Source organism: Panthera leo, chromosome B1 (genome assembly GCF_018350215.1).
Source record: "Panthera leo isolate Ple1 chromosome B1, P.leo_Ple1_pat1.1, whole genome shotgun sequence".
NCBI classification, from domain to species: Eukaryota; Metazoa; Chordata; class Mammalia; order Carnivora; family Felidae; genus Panthera; species Panthera leo.
The window spans coordinates 191,030,765-191,054,865 of record NC_056682.1 but is presented as its reverse complement, the minus strand read 5'-3'; the positions used below and the strand labels follow the sequence as shown (position 1 = coordinate 191,054,865).

Here is a 24,101-nt window from a genome sequence, read left to right as displayed (position 1 = left end):
TTACTTTCTGACTAGCCTCATCAGTCTCCTTCTGTGTATATCTTTTTTTCTTTTTTTCTTTTTTCTCTGTGTATTTGGGGATCAGATCCTAGGCTCTTCCCATTTTACGCTGAATAATCTATTCCACTCTCATGACTTCAGTTATTATTGGACTCCAAAATCTTTATCTCTAGCTCAGACCTCTTTCCCATATTAACCACAGTTGACCCTTTAACAACGCGGGTTTAAACTGCATGGGTTCACTTACATGCAGATTTTTTTCCCATAAAGATATATACATTATTGTAAATACATTTTCTCTTCCTTATGATTTTCTTAATAAAATTTTCTTTTCTCTAGCTTACTTTCTTATAATAATACTGTATATAATACCTATAACAGAAAAATATGTGTCAATTGACTCTTCATGTTATCAGCAAGGCTCAGGTCAACAGGATATTGGTAGTTAAGGTTTTGGGGAGTCAAAAGTTACATGCAGATTTCTAATGCACGGAGAATCAGTACCCCTAACCCCTGCATTGTCCAAGGGTCTACTGTGATTACTTCCTAAACATCTCTCTTGGACATACTACTTAAATTCCTTATGTCTAAAACTGCACACTCTGAATGTTCTCTTACATCTCAGTGAATGTTACTATCATCTATTATCTACATGTTCGAACTCAAACCTGGACATTACCCTTTATTCCTCTACTCTCTTAGACACACTGATACTATTTCAGAGGCCTCTGTCAAATATATCTATTCTCCTCTATTACTGCCACTGTTAGGGTTTGAAACATTTTTTTCGTTAACTGATGTTGGCCCCACAATTTGGGCTATGCTTCCTTCAGTAGCTTTATTTTTTGCCATTTTTCCATCCATGCCCTGCCCTATTCTTCATTCCTTTTTTATGCCTCAGCTTTATGAATTAAATTACTCAGTGTTCTACTAGCCTGCTCTGTCACCCAACTTTTCCACATGCAGTTTGCTCTACCAGAAAAACTCCTCTCCTGACTGCTAATACTTTGGCAGCCTTCAAATCTCAGCTTGGATGTGACTTTGTAAGAGTCCTTGCCTAATTTTCTAAACATGGGTTCAACTTCTGTCCTATATATTTCTATAAGCTATCTCTCTCCCCAGTCACAGCACTCCACTTTCTACTGTAATTGCCTATTCACTGTCCCCCATGAAAATGATAAACTCCATGAGAACACAAACCATGACTTTAACCATTCTATCCCTTTAATTAGTAGTAATATAATACCCCACTTAAAACATAAGATATACTCTATTTGTTGAATACATACATACAAGTCTTGTTTTCTTATTTAGATGGAAAGGGAACTTTCTGAACTTCCTATGGTGTCTAAGAGCATATTGTAGGCATTCATTAAGTATTTACTGAACTAAGAATAGGACAGAATTGCACTTCTTTGCTTTCCATGTCTACAATTGATATATAGTAGTACAAATGTAGTGAAGTATAAATTCTAAAATTCCTATGTATTAAACTTTTATCGGATAGTAATTTTGAAATGTACAAAAACAAGACACTTATGGTAGAAACAAAACTTTTCATCAATAGAAATATTCCATAATTCATTATATACATTGCCTTATGAATTTTCCTAGAGAACTCCTTGTTGTTAATTAAGACTTTCTCAAATCTCCAATCACTAATTATTCTATGAAGAAGAAAAACACATATAAAACTAATAATGAATTTGTGTCATTTCCAAAAAGGCATTAAGAAGTATGGAATACCAAGAATAATGAGAAAAAAATAACACCTTAAGAAACATTTTAAAATCAGATAAATATAACAAATATTGCTATAAATACAACTCTGTAAAAATAATGTCCTTGTTGATTAAAAAAAAAAAAGAATGTTAAAAAATAAAGAAGGAAAGTTATCAGTAGAAGATAAATAAAATTTTAAGCAGAACAAGAAATCGTACCAGTAATTTTAAAAATGAGAAAAGGTGAAAAACAACTCTTAACATATGATACTAAAGTTTTTAAAATTTAACAGAAGAATTTTGAGATTAATTTGGAAAGTAATATTTAGGCATCTTCCATCTTATTTTTCTTGGGTGATCTCATATTTAGTGAGATAATAATTAAAATAAACCTTATGTTTATAACTTAGGAAGATACAATGGTTAAGAAGCTAAAAGGACAAAATACGGTTCTGTTGTAAAATGAGTTAATGCAAACTGTCTTTGGTAAACTCTAACGACATGAAATGAGAATGATATAAAGAATTAAGAATGAAACACTGTACTTTATACTGCATTCACGACAGTCTTTTAAAAATATGTGTGTATGGTTGTAGGTGAATTATAAGTTTTTTTAAAAAATCACTATCAGGCTTCTTCCCTCTTTTCCTGACATACTATTTGTTATGTTGTTTTTAGTTATCCTGAGGACAAGAAACAAAGGACATTATTTTTAGATTTGATTCATCTTTCATAATGGAGACTCTAATTTGCCCAATAATAAAGCTTTAATCATTGCATGTTGCAAAGTTAAAATTTTTATTTAATGCATGTTAAATATTGTGGAATAGGTATTTTAAAGTCATTCAATTAATCAAATTTTGGGGGTCATTATAATCATCTACTTATTAAAACTTGAGTTTAATTATTGCTTTTAATATCTTAATATAAGACTCGATAGTGTTTTTTTAGCTTTAAAAATGTTTTAAAAAGGTAACAAAAATAAAGCCACCAATATCTCCATAAGCCCCTCAAAAAGGCCCCTAAAATATACAATGTAATAATGCAACCATTTGATAAAATTTCCTTAAATTTACAAATGTAACCTGGCACTCTTTTACATCCTGAACTGTCTAGCACCTATCAAGCAGAGATGGAAATGGCTACATTGGCAATTATGGTGCTCATAATCCTGCTTTGCTAGGTTCTAAGGGTAAGTCTCCTCAAGGCACCAATGTCAGGCCTGCATAGTAAGTAAAGCACATAATTACTTACTAAAGTAATTTCCGTTTGCATTCTAAATTTAGCATTACCTTAAAATTACCTGCATATGACTTTCTCCCTTGCTAAGCTATAGATTATCCCTGGAAAGAAATCCTCATCTTTATATCCATAGAATCTAGTTCAATGTCTACTATGAAAAAAACTATTCAACAAGTTTGCTTATTTACTGAAGAAAATATCTTGTTCTTTGACTCTATTTAAATATGCGGAGTCTTAAAATGGTTCCCGAATCAGTACCAAAGGGTGTAACAACTTAATGGTGAAAGTGCAACTGATATCCCATAATTATTATATATGTTACAGACCTCATCAATTTAGCAGTGAGATAGTCTTTACTTCTTTCCACATGGTCTCAAAGTTATTAATTTATCAAGACAATAAATATATATTATCCTGTAGTGTAGCAGTTAATTTTTAGATAGCTCCTTAGGCATATTTACCAAACTGTTTTCTATATTTTATATTAGATCAAATACAAAAACAGATAATATAACTTGTAAATTAATGATTTGTTTAGAAGCTATGACTCTACTAAATATATTTTAATTTGTTTAAAATCTTGGACTCATTAAGATGTAGGGAAGCGCACGGGTACATTTAGTAGAACCTAATTTCATTGAGTTTCATACTAGGTGCCAAGAAATTAGGTCGTCCAAATATTTTGGAAATAAATTGAAACTAAATCAGCTGTTCCTTTTCTACCCATTATCTCATACTTTACTCAAGGCACCTACAATGAAACTTTAAAATTAAGTAGAGAAAAACTTACCTAGTTGGGATTTTGAATAATAGTTTGCCATTTGTCCACTGTTGCAAGACTGTCGTTTATGTCTTTTTGTTGACATTTCTGTGGTCTTCCATGGCGGTCTTTTTCTTTTGTTCAATTTGCTAAGAACGTCAGAACTATCAGGATTCTTGTCATAGTTAACACATTTATTTAATCTACTATTGTCAAGTTGGCCAGGAAATTTATCGGTTGAAGGACTATTTGTTTTAGCATATTCTATTTCTTTAGATTGCTTTTTAAAAGAATTTTGCCTAGCAGAATGGGATCTTAAGGTAAAGCGCTTTGATTCTTCTATGTGAGTCTGATGATTAGTTCCACTGCCAATAGATTCAGGAGAGTAAATGATTGTATTTAGCTTAAAAGTATTTTTGTGTTCAAGATAGTTGATCTTCCTCAAAAATATTCTACAATCTTTTAAGGTTTTTGACCTCCAATTATGTGGACATACATTTCCTAGTCTTGATCCCTTTTCAAAACCTTTTTGGCTGCAATTTGTTCCATTCTCCTTTGCTTCTGTCTTAAAATTATTCTCTAAATTAGCATGTGTTTTCAAGTCAGACATCGCCACCTTCTGTTGCAAAGAGTCATCTCTGATCTCAGGTGGCAAAATAAACTGATTATCTATTGTGTTTTTTCCTTGGAGTGGGATGTCAGCATTTGTTCCCCCCTCAGTCTTTTTTAAAAATTGATTCTGGCAGAAAAACCTTAAGTTCCTTCTTTTAGAGATCCAATCAACTGTTCCACGGTTGTGCGGCTTTCCCTCTCTTTTCCACCTTTCGTGCTGCAACCTCTTAAACTCAGTTCTTTTTAATCTAGCTAATGTTAAATTACTTCTCACATTTAACAGTGGAGAGCTAACTATTTTATGTAGTATATGCAACTTCCCTGCTGATTTTGAAGGAGAAGACAGTGCAAATTTTTTAAAGTGCTTTCTGAAGGGGCTAGTATTAAAATGAGAATATTTGGTCCCTAATTTAATTCCTCTGGTATTTATTACTTCCAAAGGGTTTCGAGCATTTGCTTTTCTAACTAGTGAAAGAGACTGTGTTTCTGTTGTTTGCATAAACCAGATACAGAGTTCATTCAAATCATACTTTTTCCGAAAAAGCATTTTTACAGGTGAAACTTCAAGTTCTAAAAGACAGGTTTCCAAAGGGTTTGCTATTTTGAAATTATCACTTTCAATGCATTCTCTTTTTTTATGAACACAGTTTTCAGCTTCATCTCCACTCACTTGCACCCAAGCATTTGTTATTTGCTCAAATCTATTGTTTAATTCCTCTAATAAGGAATCATTTGAAGTAGAAGCAGCCCACCACCTGAGCAAAGGGTTTGATGAAATTATAGGGTCCAAGGATACTTCAGAAATGGGTATTAATTTGTTATCTTCCAAACACATTTTTGCATTCTTTGAATTTCTAGGTCCAGGGGTACCTTTTGAAGCTATTTTTATCCTTGACTGCCTATGTTTTTCCTTCTCACTTTTACCTTTCTGCAAATGGAGTTTATATGATTTACGGAGCAGAGTATTTCTATAAATAAGTGAGCTGGAAGATGCTAATGGATGTACGAGATGGAGAGATGGCTTTCTATCCCTAATAGAATGTCTCAAAGGTATAGCAGCAACCATACTTTTTGATCCATTCTTAAATATTGCAGCTTCAGTGTGCCTTGCGTCCATCTTATTGCATTGGTGATCATACTTTTCTTCAGCCAGATTTTTCTCTAATATATTTTCTTGTTCTAAAGGAGGCAAACAGCTGCTAATACTTACTTCTCTCTCCTGAGGTGAAACTCTATTAATAGTCACAGATATGCCAGAGATTTTCACTTTTGCAGGTCTACCAGGCTTCCTAATTACTGCAAAAGGCTTCTGATTTGGTCGGATAATGTTCTTGGAAGGTTGAGGTATCACAGACTTGTTCTTGATGGGCCTAATATATTCAAAGCCAGACCCCAAGATCTCACTTTCAGTAGTCAAAGTTGAAATAGCACTTCTTTCACCTGAGTCAATTTTGTATTCTCTAATATTTCTGAGACTATTACATTCAGTTGGAAAATCAGCATTATTGCTGAAAGATATAACATTGCTTATGTTTACAGTTCCTTCAGAAACATGCCTTTTAGTTCTTCTTGATCTTCCATAAATAACAGTTACGGTAATACTCTTTTTATAGATACCTTCTTTCACTTCTGATAGGAGGGATTCTGGACTTTTCTTTCCAGTACTAGACGATTCATTTTGGCAAATGGTGATGTCTGTTTGATCGGTTTTAGGTTTTGGTGGTCTTCCAATTGGCCGCTTAATTTGTTTCACAACCTGGGGACCTATCTTTTTAGGTCTACCTGGTTTTCGTTTAAAAGATGAATCAGTATCATTGCTTGGATTTTCCTTAGGTTTGTCTTGTGGCTTATCACTGTTCACATCATCTATAAACATTGCAGGGGATTCTGTAGTTTCTTTTGCACAATTAAATTTGTTTAGTTCTCCCTGAAGAGTGTCACTACCATTATGACTAGAACTATAATTTTCAAAGTTAGCATCTGGGATATCCTCATTTGTTTCTGGTTGTTTTTCAATTGCATCATGACTTGGATATTTTTCAGAAGGAAGATCAGCATTTGACTTGGAAGTACCGACTGAAGTTAAAGTATATTTGACTCCTTCACTGCTTTTAACCTCAGATAAAAACATGAGTTTGATAGGACTAGAATAGCTGGAAAAAGAGCTTTCAATGGCCTCGTATTTTGTTGGCACATTTTGAACACCGGAAATCAAGCTACTCGTATCTAAAATAGATGAATTTCCCAGATTATCAAGTCTTTTGCTATTCAAATCTATTGTAGGTATATGATTGCTTTTGATATTACTGGCTGCTACCACAGATTTTGATAAACTCTGCTCTTTGCATGTCATTCTGCTTACAGTTAGAGTCATGTTTCTTCCTGCATCTTGATCTTTACCATCAATTTCTATCAATTTCTTGGATGTCTTACATCCTTCAGATAATGAGTGATTATTCCAAGACTTTTTGGCCATATTTATTGTATCTTCCAAACGTTCCACAACAACTTGTAAATTGGAATTCATTGCAATTTTGTTTAGATCTATATTGTGTGGGCTTTCAATTTGAGTATTTTTCACTGGATCTTTTTTTTTTACAGAATCAGAAATTTTTTTGGCCTTAGGGGATTTTTTGAAAACATAATTATTTGTTACATATATAGAATACCATCCTGGGGGCACAATATGTCGTTTAGTTCTGCTCAAAAGTCCAGGAACATCACTTTTCAAAGGAGTTTTGGTATTCTCCAGTTTTGGATTCTTCCTGTGATTTTGCAAAAGTCTTTTCCCAGGTGCAGATTTCTCCTGTAATTTTGTTATGCTCATTTTCCCAGGGGAAGTTGTCTTAAAGCTTTCTGAAAATGCATCAAAAGCTAAGTTAGTTTCTAAACTATGAAGAGGTAGTTGCAATGACTGCAATGCACAATCTGGTGAAAATGTTTCTGCATGATTATTTTCTTGCAAGCTTTTAGAATTTTGTAAAGACCCTTGGCAATGACAGAATTCTTCTCTGTCCATTGAAAATATCTCATCGTTGCGTGTCAACTTCCTTGAATTTTTTTCAGTGTATTTTTTTCTTACAAAATTTTCATCAAGACTGGCAAGTTCTCTTTTTATTTGCAAAGACTGCCTTCTAAACGTGGGTGAATCAGGAGAGTTGTGCACTGAAAGTAAAGTTTCTTGACGCTTTCGAAATCTTGTCTGAATAATTTTATTCTCTACCTTTTTATCATGTTGACTCAGCAATTCCATAAAACTGTAATCACTGGCCTTGGCATTATGCAAGAGAGAGGCTATTAAATCTCTTAATTTTAAATCATTATCTGTATTACAATCACTGCTAGATAATTTTACAAGGTTTCCCATATCTGTAGTTTCTATTGATTTTAATTTTTCATTAATACGATCCATTAAATCTTGAAAAATTACAGTAGTTTCACCTTTTTCCTGATTTGTAGTACAATTACCACTGCCTTCCAGGAGCAAAGAATCCGAGTTGCTGAATTTTTTAGTTTTATGTATTTTACCTTCGTGATCAGTCTTGTCACTGTTTATTTCTGCTGGTGTGAGAGAGGGAGGCTGGTTAATGTTTATTTCAAGTCTGTTATTTTCTAAGGCTGAGAGCTCTGAGACAACATCTTTTAATTTTTCAAATCCTTCCGTCTGTACAGGTGATAATGGTGGGGGTGATGGACTTCGAGATCTACAAACATCCTTAAGACTGACTGAAACATCACATACGTCCCTTGATGAAAGAGGAGTGTGAAAGGTTGATTTTGTAGAGTGAATGTTTGGTAATAGTCCAGAACAGCACCTGTGAGAACTATAACTGTTTGCAATTCCTCTATTCACTACTGTCATAATGTGTTCAATAGTTATAGTTTGGCAAGATAAACAATGTAAATCTTTAATACAGACTGGCAGAGGCACAACACCAGGGCTTTGTCTTTCATTTTGTAAACACCCTCTTTCTGCCAGCCTATATTCACAACTACAGAATAGACCATGTAAATCATCTTCAATTAGGGGCTTTTGAGATTCTGAAGACACAGTATATGATGTATTACAATAGCAAAGAGAAGCAGCATTTTGCTCTTGGACTAGAAATTTCAACATGGCCAAGACTTGTTGCTGGTGATGTATGCACAAAGATTCCAAAACTTTGCTTAATGCTGATTTTCCTTTTTCCATTTTAGTAGCTTCCTCTGATTTTGCATCAACAGTTGAACTAAAAATAAAAATCAAACAAAAAATGAATTACAGCAAAAATACCAGTATTATAAGGAGTTATAATTTTAACAGAGTTTGAACAAAAGAAATTTTGGTATTGTGGGACTCCTAACTCCTATAGAGCTGCAACAATGCCATCTTGATTATCATTCAGCAAAAATATAATGAAGCACTGATGATAATTAATTTCCTATGGCAAGTATAATAGTCGAAAGAGAGCCCTAGTTTTAGGATACAAAATCTGATTAAAGATATGATTATATTTACAGATTGCTAATGTTTAGTGCTTTGGATGTACTAAGAATATTTAATGGAAAGTGCTTCAGAAGGAGTTACATTTTTATAAAGTAGACATTTTAGAAGTTATTTTGATAATTATCAATCCGATTTAGTGCAAATAAGAAAAATAAGATGTAGGAGAAAACTTTAAGATATTTTTCAAGGTAGTGAAATAAAATTATTAATAAAAGAAATCTTTGCATACTTACAAGGAAAATTAAAGAATTTGGATTTCATATAAATAACAGAGTATCTTTTCTAAGATTAAGCTGCAGGCATTTTAACCTAATAATAAAAAAAATTTAAGCTATTTAAAAATAAAATCTATTTTGAATTGATTTTAAATACTAAAGTAATTACATGAAGACTAAAGGCATTACTTACCTAATTATCTAATTTCAAATGCTGGAAAATGTCCCACTGAAGAAACTAATATACATCTAATTTTAACTAAGACTCAGGATTACTTAGCAACCAAGGTAGAAGTCTACAAAAAATTTTTTAATCCAATACCAGCAGCAAGAAGAATAAAATGTATTAAAAGAATTCTGTTTCAGAAAAGTATCTATTTAAATTAAACATATCACCAAACTCTGTACATGAAAATAGCCTCCCATTCATGATTTCTTATGTTTGCTATTATTGTTAGTAGTTCCTGGTTTGTAGAAATTTTATTTAGGGTTGGAATTAGGATATACTGATTATGAAGTGCTACAGAAGACTGTATTTTGTTTAAATAAAGGGTTATTATATTCATATATATTAAAATTAAAGGAATTTTAAAATGAAAAATTAAATTAAATTTATTTTGCTCATTAAAACTTGCTTGTATCACAGATAAATATGCAATATTTTACCTACACTTAAAAAATATTATGTTATTTAAGAAGCAAAAACACCAAAGTAAATTTTGAACACTAGATCAGAAGTTTTCTAGAAAAATGATAACTCTACTAGATTCAACCAATATTTCACCAAAACTAACATGTGGTTTGACAAAAAGCAGTTATCAAAGTGAGAAAAGATGTGAAATTGATAATAAAATGTTTTAAGTCCACAGACATGACCCCAATATCCTTTCCTTTCTGAAAAAAAAAAAAAAAATATATATATATATATATATATATATTTTTTTTTTTTTTTGTAAATTTTATCACGTTTGGGAGTAAATGATGGAACTGATTCTCAAGATTCACTATTAGGTAATTCAAAAAATATATGGAGAACAAGGACATTAGGAAATGTTAACTATCAAATATGAAGATATGTGATATTATTCTCTTTTCCAGCAAAGTAAAAACTGTAATTTTCATATAAGCAAAAGAAAACCCAAAAACGTTCTGATAGATGCACTTCAACAGTTTCTTTAAAGTTATGCTATGGGCTATTAAACATACCTGTTATTAAATAATTAAAGAGATTTTATGTTTCTTAGAAAAATACATTGCACCATATTTTAAAGATTAATATGCTTTCATAACACTTCCTCAATGCTTAAATGTTTTATCTGTTAGTAAGTCAAGTATAGAAGTAGAAATAATTAAAACTAATGACGTGTTAACTATTCTGAAAACCACAAGATTTTTACATCTCTTCTGAGATTTCAAGGAAGTCTAAACTTTAAAAAGGTTTCTTATTCAGTTTATTACTTTTATCTTTTCAGTTTATTACTTCCAATAATGGAAATTCCAAAATACCACAGTGGTCAGTAATTTCCATCTAATGGTATATGAAGAATAACTTCATAAAGTTACTAACTGGATATTCAAGTATTAGATTATATCTGATACACACATATCAGATATTAGAGAACTAAATTCTCAAACTATAAAATTCCGTAATACTTTTATTTGGCTCCAAATTTTTTCTTTTCCATCTTTCTTGCAGTTCAGAGTCTCAAAGAAAACCTAATATGAGTAAATAATAGTTGAATACACATAAATCTCCAAACTAGACTCTATTCTCAAGTGATTATATGTAAAGTTACCATAATCGTATCTTTCACAGCTCCCTTGTTTTTAATGTTAAAATTTTTTCTAACCTTTTCCTGTTAAGATTTACAAACCAAAACATCCTGCCCATTTTTTGTATGTTACTATCAGTTTTGCCCATTGCAAATTTTGTTGTTGAAATAGTTCTTTGGAGAAAGTCAATTTCTCACATTAATAAAAATAAAACTCATTCCTATAGTGAATCAAAAAAGTCAGTGTAGTCAGTCTTTTTCTTTTCTTTCTTTTCTTTTCTTTTACTGAATGAGTAAATCAATCACACACCAACAGTGTTGTAAATTTAAGTGCAAAAGCATTGAAGTGCTTTACTACAAATTACAACCTAGAAACACGTTAACTGAACAATTAAGATTCATACAATCAGATTTAGATATATAACAACACAAAGTAGGAACAGAATTACAGTACATTTACAACACAAGACAGATACATGAATTCATTAGAAAATATTGTAATAAATAATTCATGAATTATAGTGCAATTGATTTATGCATAAATATAACTAATTGCCTAACAATCAGTTTATATTAACAAAATCTGTCAAAATCAAGGCAGCCACAGAGTTTTACTAAATTACTGCGACAATGGAAATACTGCAATTAAAAAACAAATACAAGTATTTGTACTGTAAACAACTAAAAAAATCAGTCTCACTAAAGTTAGTATACAATTTAATATAAAATTGTCATTAGCTACCAGAAATGGTTTAAACAACTTTACTGAGCAGTAGTTTTCTAAAAACAGAGGCACTGTTTTTTCTTTTCCTTCTTTTTTTTTTTTTTTAAATATAAAATACTTGAGGAACATTCAAATAAGTAGAAAGCATATAAGGGTTGCTTTCACCTTCATTAAAAGTCTGCTGAAACTGGATTTTTCATAAAACTGTCAATTAATAAGTAGTAACTGGTAACTAAATTTATAAAGTACTTTGAAAGTTTAACATAAAGAACATCTTAATAGAATCATTGGGGAGAAGGGGAACCCATAAATTTCCCTGCCTTTCCTAGTTTGTATAATCAAAAGTTAACTCAATAATTAGAAACATTTTGTTTCTTTTAAAAGTTATGGGTTGATCATTACCTATAAACTATCAAAAAATATTTAATTTACTATTTCTGACCAAAAATAAATAATACAAATACTAAATGCTGCAAATTAACTATAATATTACCTATAAAACTACTGATCACTGTGAAGTCAATAGCAAAATGATCCCTGATTTTATGAATCCTGTAAAGTTTTTGGTCAGGTCATCTTTTAAATGATATAAAAGTGTTCTGTAAGTATCCCTTTTCTATAAACTTCTCAATCAATTTATTAATGTAAATATAGTGTGAGGAATAAAAAAGCTCAATATAAATATTATGTAATGCATTCAGGCCCCCAAATTTTGCAAGTAAAATTCTGTATAAAGAGGTCAATAAAATTGTGTTGAAACATTTACTTTATCTTTTAACTGTGTTTTTCAATGGGGGGGGGGGGGGAGGGGAAATATATTAAATAATCCAAGTTCTGGCCCTCACAAAATATGGCTTAATTCTTTAAAAAGAAAGATGACCCTGACATCTGCTGTTTTGCAATCCGTTATGTATACTTACTTGGAAAAAAAAAAAAAAACAAAAACAAACAGAGCAAGAGGATTCATACCCTAGTATGCAGGTAACATTAAGCTGAAGAGGGTTCAGTGTAGCTCTAAGAGACCAAATAACTACTTGGTTGTGTAGCTTCCCACTCTTCAGTTTCTTTAAACATATGTAAGCAGTTTTTAAATGTAATAGCTGAAAATCTCTTTAGTATTACATGTATATGAGATTATTAGTTACACACAAACACAAGTGTAAAAACACAAGTATTTGACAAGGTGCACTTATTTTTTAAATTCAGCTTTAAGTATTCCTTTTGGACTTAGGAAAATTGGCTTAGAAAAATGATCAGAACCTGAATTTTAACAGAGAAAGGGGCACTCGGAGAATTCTGAATATATGAAGCAAATCCCCATTCTTTATATGGAGGCACATGCTTTATAACATTTTACCACTGCATACTCCATAAATCCAACATGGATACTCTGAACCACATTTTAAAACTGCTATATAAAAATTATTGGTCTCTCTTATGAGTCTGTAAAAGTTAAAATGCACTGCCCAGCTTCTAACTACCCAATTAGTAGAGTTTACATTACTGAAAGTTCAAAACAGCTTCAGTGTTAAATATCTGTAAATCTATTCAAGACCCTGAACAAACTGCAAATTTGGTTATTAGCAAAATGATAATGTATCGCCCACCAAAATGAAATCTGTAATTCATTTTGATAAACTGAAAATGTTTTGAAATGTCACAGCAGCAAATATATTAAAGTTACACTGAGGTTTTTCAATAGTAGGAGTGTGTCACAATCCTTAAAATTTAAAGTAGTCATAACATCAACTAACCAGCACATTTAAACCAAAATTATCATTCTCAAGCTTTTTCTGTGCACATTATAAACATGCTCTAAGTTGCATTCCAACTTTCTTTTCTAACCTTACACATTAGCTTATTTTTCAAATGAAAAACAAAATTAAATTATTTTAATAATTAAATTTAAATTACTTTTTGTTCTTAGTATTCCATCTTATATTAAAGGATTCTATAGCTGCTGGGGTTAACTATGTGTCAGTTTTCTTAAAAAGTATATACCTTATAAACCCCAACTTCCTGCAAATCAACTATTAAATGATAAATATTAAATTTCATTATACATATCATTTAAGGTTTTCTTTTCTATTCCTGGTGGATGCACTTGAGTGCATTTCATATTTCATAGAATACACTGTAGTGTACTAATACTGTATATATTAATTTTTCTTAGTATGGAGATAGCTGTCTATTTAAACTTTGATTGGTTGTCTGATATACTTACAATAGCCGTAAGTATATTATGTAAAAATGTTTACGAACTATTAATATCATATTTCCATTATAAGATGGTTCAACTGAATGGCTGGAGTGGTCTTTCACCAATAAAAATGTTTCACTCGACAATTACTTGTTTTCCCACAACGCTTTATGCTATTGACTACTAAAGAAAACCTGAATCTTTTCCACCTATTTATACAAGGATTAAATACAAACTATCAGAATTAAGTAAGTAACTATATAATTCTGTCCACAGTGAAAACCCTGAATAAAACTTTTTTTCAAAAGGCATGTAAGTGGTTTTTGAACTGTAAAATTTCATGTCTCCTGTCAGAGTGAGCATCTGTAATTCCCACATGTGTGTATACAGACACACAAATACACACCTGTGCACATACTCACACACACGCAAACACACATACACACACACACACACACACACAAACATCTTCCTAACAAGTAATCTACACAGGCTTGCTGTTTTTGCAGCTGCCAGTCCCTGAATCTGTCATATTATATAACCCAGTGTCTGGTAATCGGAGTTTCTTCTTCGGAGGAGTCTTCAGTGTTCCAGATCTTTCTTTTACCTTGTATTCTAAAGTGCTGTGAGGTACCCCATAAATTCCTTGTGCTTTGGAAACACTCATCTTTCCGCTCATTACCATTGCAATAGCCTCTTCCATTATTTCATGATCATATTGGCGATAACGGCCACGTTTTTTCCTGGGCTGCTTATTATCTTTTCGATCCAATCCATCTTCAGTATTTTCAGAGGTTCCATCAACTGTTCCATTTTTAGAATTAAGACACAAAGGAGAGAGGTCCCCATGTAGAAAATAAGAGTCAACACTTGAGTGAGTTACAGGCCCAGAACATTCTACTTTGTTCTGTTTAGGGAGTATATTTTTCAGTTTTTGGAGAGCTGATCCTTCTAGGACTGGAGAGGTTTTGGAAACTTGATACATAACATCCAGCAGACCAGGACCATCAGGTTGTGGTTTTGAAACAGAACTTACTCGGAGCTGAGGAATTTTTAACTGTACAGTAGGATGTGAAGTTTCATATTGTAGACTTTCATTTTTTTCTTTAAATTGAGTAACCATTTTCTGTAGAGTTAACTGATGGAGGTAACTGGAAGCTGTTGGGAATTTTAATTCTGAGGTTTCAAGTAGATTGAGTTTACTTTTTTCTGTGCGCTCTGCTTGAGCTCTTGCCCACAAGGCTACCTTTTGCAGCACTGCACAAGTTTCTTTACTGTCTTTATATGAGTAACTATCATTGAAATCTCGAGTTTTGTTTTTAAAAGATGCAGGCTTCCCTGCTGGTAAGGCTTCTAAGTGGAGAAGTAAAGTTTTTTGAGGTATGCCATAAAGTATGCCTGCTTTATTTATGTCCAGTGCTCCAGACTGAATGTCTTTCAAAGCTTTTGAGAGCAAACCATCTGCAAACTCAGCACTTCTTTCCACATAGTCCTCTCTGTTTCTGTGTAGTCTCCTGGATGGATGGAATGAAACGATGGTAAACTGATGCATGAGAGACTCTCACACAGCTATGGAAGGGAAGGGTCCACTCCTTTATTATACTCCTTGCTTAGGTAACATCACTGCTTATGACTCTTTTTAAGTCTGTGAGATGTAGTAGTTACTCCTTATCAAAGCAAACGCTACAGTCCTGGTAGGACAATGTGTCAATCATACGGTGGCCTCAACAGGCAGACCTTCCAAGAACATAAAATCCTAACTCAGTATTTGTAAAAATATTCTCATGATGTTGCTATTCCTCTGAAAGATGCTTGCAGAGCAATACTTATAATTTTTATTTGTACAATTAGAGTTCCATTATAAAAAATACCCAAATCCTAAAGGAGTTTTTGTTAGTAGAAACGTGACGTTACCGCTAAACAAGTAATAAAAGAGTCAACCCCTTTAAAGGAAATTTGTAGCAGCAAGAATATTTCCAAACACAAACATCCCATATTTCCACAAGACTAATGTTTCTCTAGACAAAAACTTAAAATTTGAAACAAGTAGACAAGGTATATTTGGGTAAAATAATTTGATACTATAAATGTTATCTCTATTTCAAACATATCATTGTAATTTTCAAAGTTTCTCAAACAGAAGCTAACTGTACCTTAAGACTCAAAAGCTACTACAGTCTTAGTTGAAACAAATTACACTCTACATCGAAGATTTAAATGTGACAAAAAAGCTTCCTATGCAGTTTGTTAATGGGAAGATGCAAAAGTTACTAAATAAAAATCCAAAAATCCAACAGAACAGCATTTCACTGCTAATTATTTTCACTGCTAATTATTTATTTAATTAATGAGAACTTTGAAAGCATGAAAGGACTTTTTGTGGTGCTTACTAGATATATATTATTGTATATATTATATAAAGTTTGCCACCACACCTAAAGCACAGTGAAAAAAAAATGTAAACATTATAAGCTAACTGTAAGAATTAGTAAGTACAGTACTTTTAAAATTTGTTGATTGTTTAAAAAAAAATTAAATAGTGAAATCACATATTTCCCTTAAAATTGCCTCCTGAGTACTGAATTTTAAATTTTCTTTACTCGTCCTGCTTCTTGGTTTGTAGTCTATGGTTAAGTTGGTAGTTCATTTTAGTAACATGAACTAAAGTTTGGTGATTGTTCTGATAACTTTTCTTTAACAGAAAGAATAAAAAAGAAAGAGAAAGGACGAATGAAAGGTATGAGAGACACACACTTATGAGTGACAAAAATTCTGGAGGAAAGTTATATATGTCAATCTACTCAAAGTAGTATTAAGAGTTCTCTGTAGAGATAATTTTATATTAATATTAAATTATATTTCCTAGATATTGCTTACCCAGCCATTGAATTTTCAGAAGAAGGATCACATATGGATGACTCTTCAGATTTTATGCTGGTTTTCTTTGTAGAGAGATCTAACACTCCATCCCCTATAATTTTTGCAAGAGAAAAAACTTTATATTTGTGACAAATAGGTAATCCTTACATTTTAACATTTCATATTTTGCTGATCTACTAATTCATGACCTAAAAATTAACACCTGTATTTGACATGTGGCCATTACCAACTCATTTGGTGGTTTTAGCAACAGGACATGACTGGGAAGGCACTACATAGGAAAAAAGAACAGAGAAGGAGCTGGCATATCATAAGTGATATGAAGAAACAAACAGGCTATGATACAAAATCTGTTTAAAAGCAACACTTGGTCACCTTTCCCACTGTTGTGCAGTGAACAGCCATTTAATTGCTTATCCATGATTTTTTTTCTATTCAAGGCTGCCCAGATGATGCTCTGAGAAAGTAGGAATGATATAAGTTGTACAAAACAGAGACCACAGAAAAAAATGATGATGAATAAGAGAACAATAACTAGCATTTACTAGGACTAGCAATATGTGGAACATATACTTTGGGTAGTAAACTGTGACTCTTATGTATAACCAATGTATTTTTAGAATTCAGTGTAAAATTTTACAGTTTTAAATAACTGAAACATAGAACAGTTGAATCACTGTCTACATAATATAGTGTTTCTATCTGTTACTGAATGAAGACATAACCAGTAAGAATATGACATCTTAGGAAAAATAGCCTGTTAGAAAACAACTGCTTAAGTATTTATTAAAATGTAGTTATTTTTATTATTGTTATAATATTGAATTTCCATAAATAAAATCAATGACTCAGACATGTTAATCTGACAAATCTGAGGGTCAAAAAGAATAAACATAAACTATGAATTGAAAACACAGCACTCAATAATACTGTGAATATTTCTTTACTGATAGTTAAAAAACTGAAAAGTTATAAAGAATCATTATAAGAAAACATATGTCTAAAAAATATACTAAAAAATTCAAGCTGGTTTAAAAAAAATTCAACTGGGTTTTATTGTTACCATATAAATTCATCTAACACTTAAGTGCCCTGCAAGATACAAATACAGGAAAATAAAACAGTCTCACTCATAACCTATTATTATTGTGTATAATTCAATAATAATTTTATGGAATGCCTACTATGTGAAAAGCACTATTTTAGGAATTTAGAAGCAGCAGTAACAAAGGTATAAAAATAAAAAGTACTTACTGTCATGGTACCAACCATGACCAACCAAACATGTTACCTGGGGGAAAGCTTCTATAAGGAACAGTTTGTGCAAAGGTTGTGATACGGAATCATTTCTAAAATGTTTGTGGAATAGCAAAGAAGCCAGGGTGGCTGGAGTGGAGTAACCCAGGCTGAGTGAAATGAGATCAGAAGTGTAGGAAGGCAGGAGCGCCTGGGTGGCTCAGTCGGTTAAGAGGCTGACTTAGGCTCACGTCATGATCTCGCTGTTCGTGAGTTTGAGCCCCACATCAGGCTTTGTGCGGACAGCTCAGAGCCTGGAGCCTGCTTCGGATTCTGTGTCTCCCTCTCTCTCTCTCTCTGCCCCTTCCCTGCTTGCACTCTGTCTCTCTCTCAAAAACAAATAACGTTAAAAAGAAAGAAAGAAAGAAATGTAGGAAGGCAGATCACATTAGGCCTTATGGGCCATAGTAAGAAATTTCTATTTTACTTTGAGAGAGACAGGAAAGGAGGATTGGAGTATTCTGAGCATAAGACTGACACAATTTTAATTTATGCTTTTAAAGGATCAATCTGCTGTGGTGAGAATGGACTGCAAGGGGCTAAGGGTGGAGGAGGGAAACCTGTTGGGAAAGTGGTATGATATTTTTCAACTCTGGGCTCACACACTTTGTTAGCTTCCTGTTAGAATACTCCTAATCCTCTCTTTCTATCCCCACACTCCTCCTAATTCTCACCAAATCTTACTCTCAATCATTCAGGACCCAACTTGGATTTGGTTGGTTGTCATTGTTCTAGGTTCCTATACCTGCAACACTACATTATTTAGCACTTAGCATGCTATATTCTAGTTGCTTATATACTTACCACTGTTAGCCATGCAGACTCTAAGCTATGTGAAGGCAAAGACCATGTCTATTTTATTCAGCCAGATATCCCCACTGCCTAGAATAGTGCCTGGCACACAATAAGTGTTCAGTAAATACTTGCTGAATAGAATTTGGAGGAATTAAAAGGGGAGACTGGACAAGTAAACACAGAATATGGTACACAGAACCTTAAAAAATTGTTAAGTGAAGCATCTCATCCCATGCTGCCCATGAAGCTCAATTTTTTATGCTTTGTCTCCAACTTAACTCAACCCTCATACTTCCTGTGTCCCTAACCACTTGCAGTTCCTCAAACATGCTATGTGGTGTCAGGTCTCTCAAACTGCAGTGCACAGTTCCCTCTGCCTAGAGTGTTCTACCTTTTCGATTTGTCAAACTCCTACTCATCTTTAAAGATCCACATGCTCCCAAGCAGAAGCAGAGTTTTGTTTCCCTTGTGTCAACAGCATGCTATAACACTTATGACACTGTCTTATAATAACTGACTTATAGATCTTTTTCTCCCACAAGACTGAATTCCTCAGGCCAGGGATCTATTTATTTGTATTTCATAAAGAATAGAGTGCTGTAACCCACTGAAAGAAGAGAGAAATGTCCTTTCCTTTACTATCTCATTTCTCTTCTTCAACAACTAAATTTTGCTAACTCAAGACCTTATAAAATCATCTTCTTCAAAAAATCATTACTACCTAATTTATATTCAAATTTAACACTGAATTCATTAGTTTTGATTCTGCTCCTGTTTTATGTAGTTTGTAGCACATAAAACATGCTCTCCGTAAGTCTGTTATTCCTAGTCAATGTTACAAAATGAATTAATGAAATTTCTCCAATTCTAAACTCTTCAAACAAAAGCAACACCAACAATAAATGAGTTAATTAAAAAAAAAACACAAAAAACAAACAAACAAAAAACTCTTCTAGACTTTTGATATGGTTGATTTAAAGTTAATTATTCCACAGTCCAGAAATAAGAAAAGGAGATACAAGGAACTCCTCTTCCTCCTTTACAGTAACTACGCAAATTAGGTTGTTGCTCCCTAGCTAGGGCAATAAAGGCATTCTTGTCCTTTTTGGACCACTCCTAGAGACAAGGACCTGGCTGGAGGTAATTTTAAGGATGAACTAGACCTAAGTCCTGTTCCATCTTTAAGAGAGCTACCCAAATCAGGCTTATACTCCTGATTCTTCTTTTTTCAAAACTCTAAACAGTGACCAGAGTGAGAAATGCTTTAATTTTTTTCCCCACAGCCTTGTCCCCATCCTAGGGTACCTATGTTAAACGTTTTGCTTTAAACGTATTTGAGAACTTAAGGAACACATTATAGTTTGTTATCCAGTTAAAATGGCAAATATACTCCTTCAGCATATTTCTGTCACACAGTAAAATCACTCAATCAATGAACACTTATGTAGTGAATACAGGATACATAAATATGTAAGTAAAGAATCTTTAGAAAAATTTTAGTTATCACAGAAAATCTCACTTTTTGTTAGCAGTGCCTTAGCCTATACTAAAGTATTTTGCTGATATCATGAACCCGGTAGCTCAAGAGCTAGAAAAACCATAAAGAGTCACCTCTAGGATTGTCCAAATTAGAAAAGCAAAAACAAGAAAAGGAGAGAGACAGCTTGGGAAGAATGACAGAAAATGAAAAGATCAGGAATGGGGGGTAAAGGGGATTTTCTTGCTCCTGCTGCTGATTTAGATCTAGCTGTAGTGATAACATCTAGAAGCATCACTCCTTCAGAATGGAGTTAGCACACCATAACTAGATTGTCTTGTGTGTATATGTTTCCAAAGTACTAATAATTAACTTGATGGATAAAAACTAAGTACTTATTATGTATGCTCTAGGGCAATATAAACTAAGTAGAAGACAGACTGAAATTTATTTACCATTCAACTATTGGCAGGTACATAAGGTTGTTTTCGTTTTACACTATTACAAACTATATTGAAATGAAAATCCTTCTGAATGCTTTCTTGTGCTCATGTATAAGAATTTTTCTAAGTTATACACTAGAAGTATAAGTGCCGGACTTTACATTTTGAACTTTAGTAGATATCACCAAATTTCTTTCCCACATCCTTGACAACACTTGGTGGTGTTGAGATTTTTAATTTTTGCTAATTTGGTAAGAAAAGCAAGTTGCAGGAGTAAATTAACAAGAGTGCATTTAGTATGCATTAATGCAAACTTTTAAAGCACACAAAAAGATTTTGCTTAGTAATGTATGAATAGGTTATTATCAGGGGTTGCTTCCAAAAGCAAACAAAAGGATGTGATAGTTCCTTAAGAGAAAGCATATCAGAAGTAAACATGATCAAATAACATATTATTGGTTCTGGGTGACAGGAACATGACTATTATACTGTATATGTCTATACAATTGAAAATTTCCTAATAATAAATACAGATTATTTCCATTTACTAGTTATAGACTGGGTCTGAACACTACAGTTTACTTATTGTCGATCAAACACTAATATGACACGTATAGAATTAAAGAGGGGCCAGTGTAATCTTTCAACAAGGTCAGGTAAACTGTATATATTATACTACAAGAGATAACTTTTTAAATGGACCAATGCTTGAAAAACTGAAATCATGACTAAACTGGGAAATTTCTTGATATCAACACTTTACTGGGTTAATTTTTTTAGAATTCACCTTCTGTTAAAACCAAGATTTGAATTTTCATTAACAGATTTTCAGTTCTGTATTTTCATACAAATTCCTGATCAAGGATCTATTTAAAGGAGACAAATGCAACTGTTATAACATAGAATTGTATTTCACCACTCCAAGGACACCATTCTTTCCTATCTCTAATCTTATGGCCTTTGTCCATTCTTCAAAGTATGCTCTGTGTTCTCTTGGCCTGGCTAACTTCTACACATCCTTCAGAATCATCCCCTCAAACATTTTTCTAATTTTCCCCACAACATACAATACCCTTTGTATTCTTCTATACTGTATTTATGACATATTATTATAATTTGCCTAATTTAGCACCTAAACTCCAATAGGGGAGTTAGTAAGTATGTTTGGAATCTATTTAAGATTTATATTGAATTAAGCATAATTACCTGGCTGATTTTCTCACAATACCCACTCCCTAAGCCGGAGCCTGAAAGCAACAGTACTCCAATACTTATTCACGGACTCATCAATGACTCACTCAATTTTGTCATAATAATAAGCACTGCATACAACTGACTCTAACAAAATAGTCATGTAATCAATTAACTTTGTTCAGCCACTCAGAAAATGACAACACAGTCAAAAGGTTGATATTTATATGGAAGAGAGGGTTAGCGTCACATAGAGAAACTCTGCTTAAGATAAAGAGGCTAAGAATGGTTTTCAATCAATTTCTATATTCGTTAGGTTTAATAATCATACAGATTTTTCTTCAGAAATTGTCAAGACTGATGATCATTAATCAATTAATTGTGAATATTACGTACATTAAAAACATATTTATTAACTCCTCACAACACTTTGGGTCTTCAGTTGCTATACAAGGCAAATCATGAAGCTCAGTCCATATTGGAGTATGGCATGGGTCTTTGAAGCCACGTTATCTATTACCAATATTAAATATATAAACATTAGTAAGATTCAGTTCACGAAGACAAGTTAATTTTTTTTGAGAGAGAGAGAGTGAGCAAGCATGAGCAGGAGAAAGGGATAGAAGGAGAGAGAATCTGAAGCAGGTTGCATGCCCAGAGAGTTGGACACAAGGCTCAATCCTATGACCCTGGGATCATGACATGAGTCAAAATCAAGAGCCAGACGCTAAACCAACTGAGCCAACCAGGCACCCCAAAGCAAGTACACTTTAATGAGAGGAGACAATATCACATAAATTTTAAATTCAAAAAAATTTTTTAATATTTATTTATTTTTGAGAGAGAAACAGAGCATGAGCAGAGGAGGGGCAGAGAAAGGGAGACAGAATCTGACGCAGGCTCCAGGTTCTGAGCTGTTAGCGCAGAGTCCAATGCGGGGCTCAAACCCACGGACTACAAAACCATGACCTGAGCCGAAGTCGGACGCTTAACTGACTGAGCCACCCAGGCGCCCCGAAAATATCACATAAATTTTATGTTGCCTAGAGGGAAGAATATTCCAAATGAAATTTCACAAAAATGGTAATTACTAGCAATAAAACTTTCATCAAAATACTGCTACTTAACATTTAATAATGCTTGATGCAAACTGCAAACCTATGTTAATAAATACCTTAATGTTATTTCTACCTTATGTCTCAGATCACTTCTTATCTATCTCCCTAAATGGGTCTTGTCTTTCTTTTCGCCCCTCAATGTATGGTCCTAGTCAGCCTTTGGCTCTTTCTGGTCTTTTCTTCCTGTACTCTCTAGGAGATTCCTATGATTTAAATTATTAATTTTTTCATATTCAGCTGACTTCTAGAACATATTAGTAACTCACAAAAAATCTAAATATATAAAACCAGTATTTTTCTTTAGTGCAAATAAAGTATGCAAAAACAAACAGCATTACCTGTCTTACCCCATTTAGTGCTTATACAACCCAATATATTAATAGGTTTTATAAATTCGCAAATTTTAATAACATTGAAAGTGAAAGACAGGTCAATTATCTTGCCCACAATCATACAGTTGTAAGTAGTGAAAATGCCATTCAAATTCAGGCAGCCACGTTCTAGAGTCTGCCTTTAACCAAAATTCTAATCTGTGATGTTTTAACAAAACAGATTATAATGTTGGCAATGGTGTAATAAGCTTGCATGGCCAAACACTACTAGCTCAGGAACATAATGCTTTTGGAAACATAGCAATATGTTATCAAAAAGCTTAAAAATGTTTACACATTTTGGGGTGCCTGGGTGGCTAAGTCAGTTGAGTGTCCGATTCTTGATTTCAGCTCAGGTTGTGATCCCAGGGTTGTGGGACTGAGCCCCACGTTGGGCTCTGCGTTGAGTGTGAAGCTTTTTTGTGATTCTCTCTCTCTTCCCCTGCCCCTCTCCCCTGCTAGCGCACTCTCTAAAATTAAAAAAACTGCTTCTTGGCCTTAAAAAAAATGCTCACACTTTTTTAGGCATTTTAAGAAAATATTTAACGTGAAAATGTTTTCATGTACAAAGACAAATGAAAGATTTCAATATGACTGATAAATGTAATTTTTTTACAACCATAAATATTTAACAAATAGTTATATAAATTATGGTACTTTCACCTGCTTGAGAATTAGGTCTAACATATCCATTAAGGTAATTAATAAAACATGGAAGGGGCGCCTGGGTGGCTCAGCTGGCTGAGCATCTGACTTCAGCTCAGGTCATGATCTTGTGGTTTGTGGGTTCGGGCCCTG

At 33.0% G+C, this 24,101-nt stretch overlaps 1 protein-coding gene and 1 long non-coding RNA gene across 13 annotated transcripts in view; one reads left to right on the top strand and one right to left on the bottom strand.

Moving 5' to 3' along the window:
• LCORL (ligand dependent nuclear receptor corepressor like) overlaps nt 1-24,101 on the bottom strand; it is a 167,118-nt gene that overhangs the window by 16,914 nt on the left and 126,103 nt on the right. For 5 of the 12 annotated variants that reach the window (XM_042936810.1, XM_042936809.1, XM_042936812.1 and 2 more), the window contains 2 exons: nt 16,610-16,703; nt 3,754-8,564 (listed from right to left, as the gene is read on the bottom strand). In XM_042936810.1, the coding sequence (XP_042792744.1) occupies nt 3,754-8,564; nt 16,610-16,703 (4,905 nt within the window). Of the gene's footprint in view, nt 1-3,753; nt 8,565-9,054; nt 9,130-11,129; nt 15,247-16,609; nt 16,704-24,101 lie in introns of those variants that run through there. The other 7 variants (XR_006202018.1, XM_042936815.1, XM_042936816.1 and 4 more) reach the window with 6 other exon arrangements.
• LOC122218590 overlaps nt 1-24,101 on the top strand; it is a 68,881-nt gene that overhangs the window by 8,473 nt on the left and 36,307 nt on the right. The window lies entirely within an intron of this gene.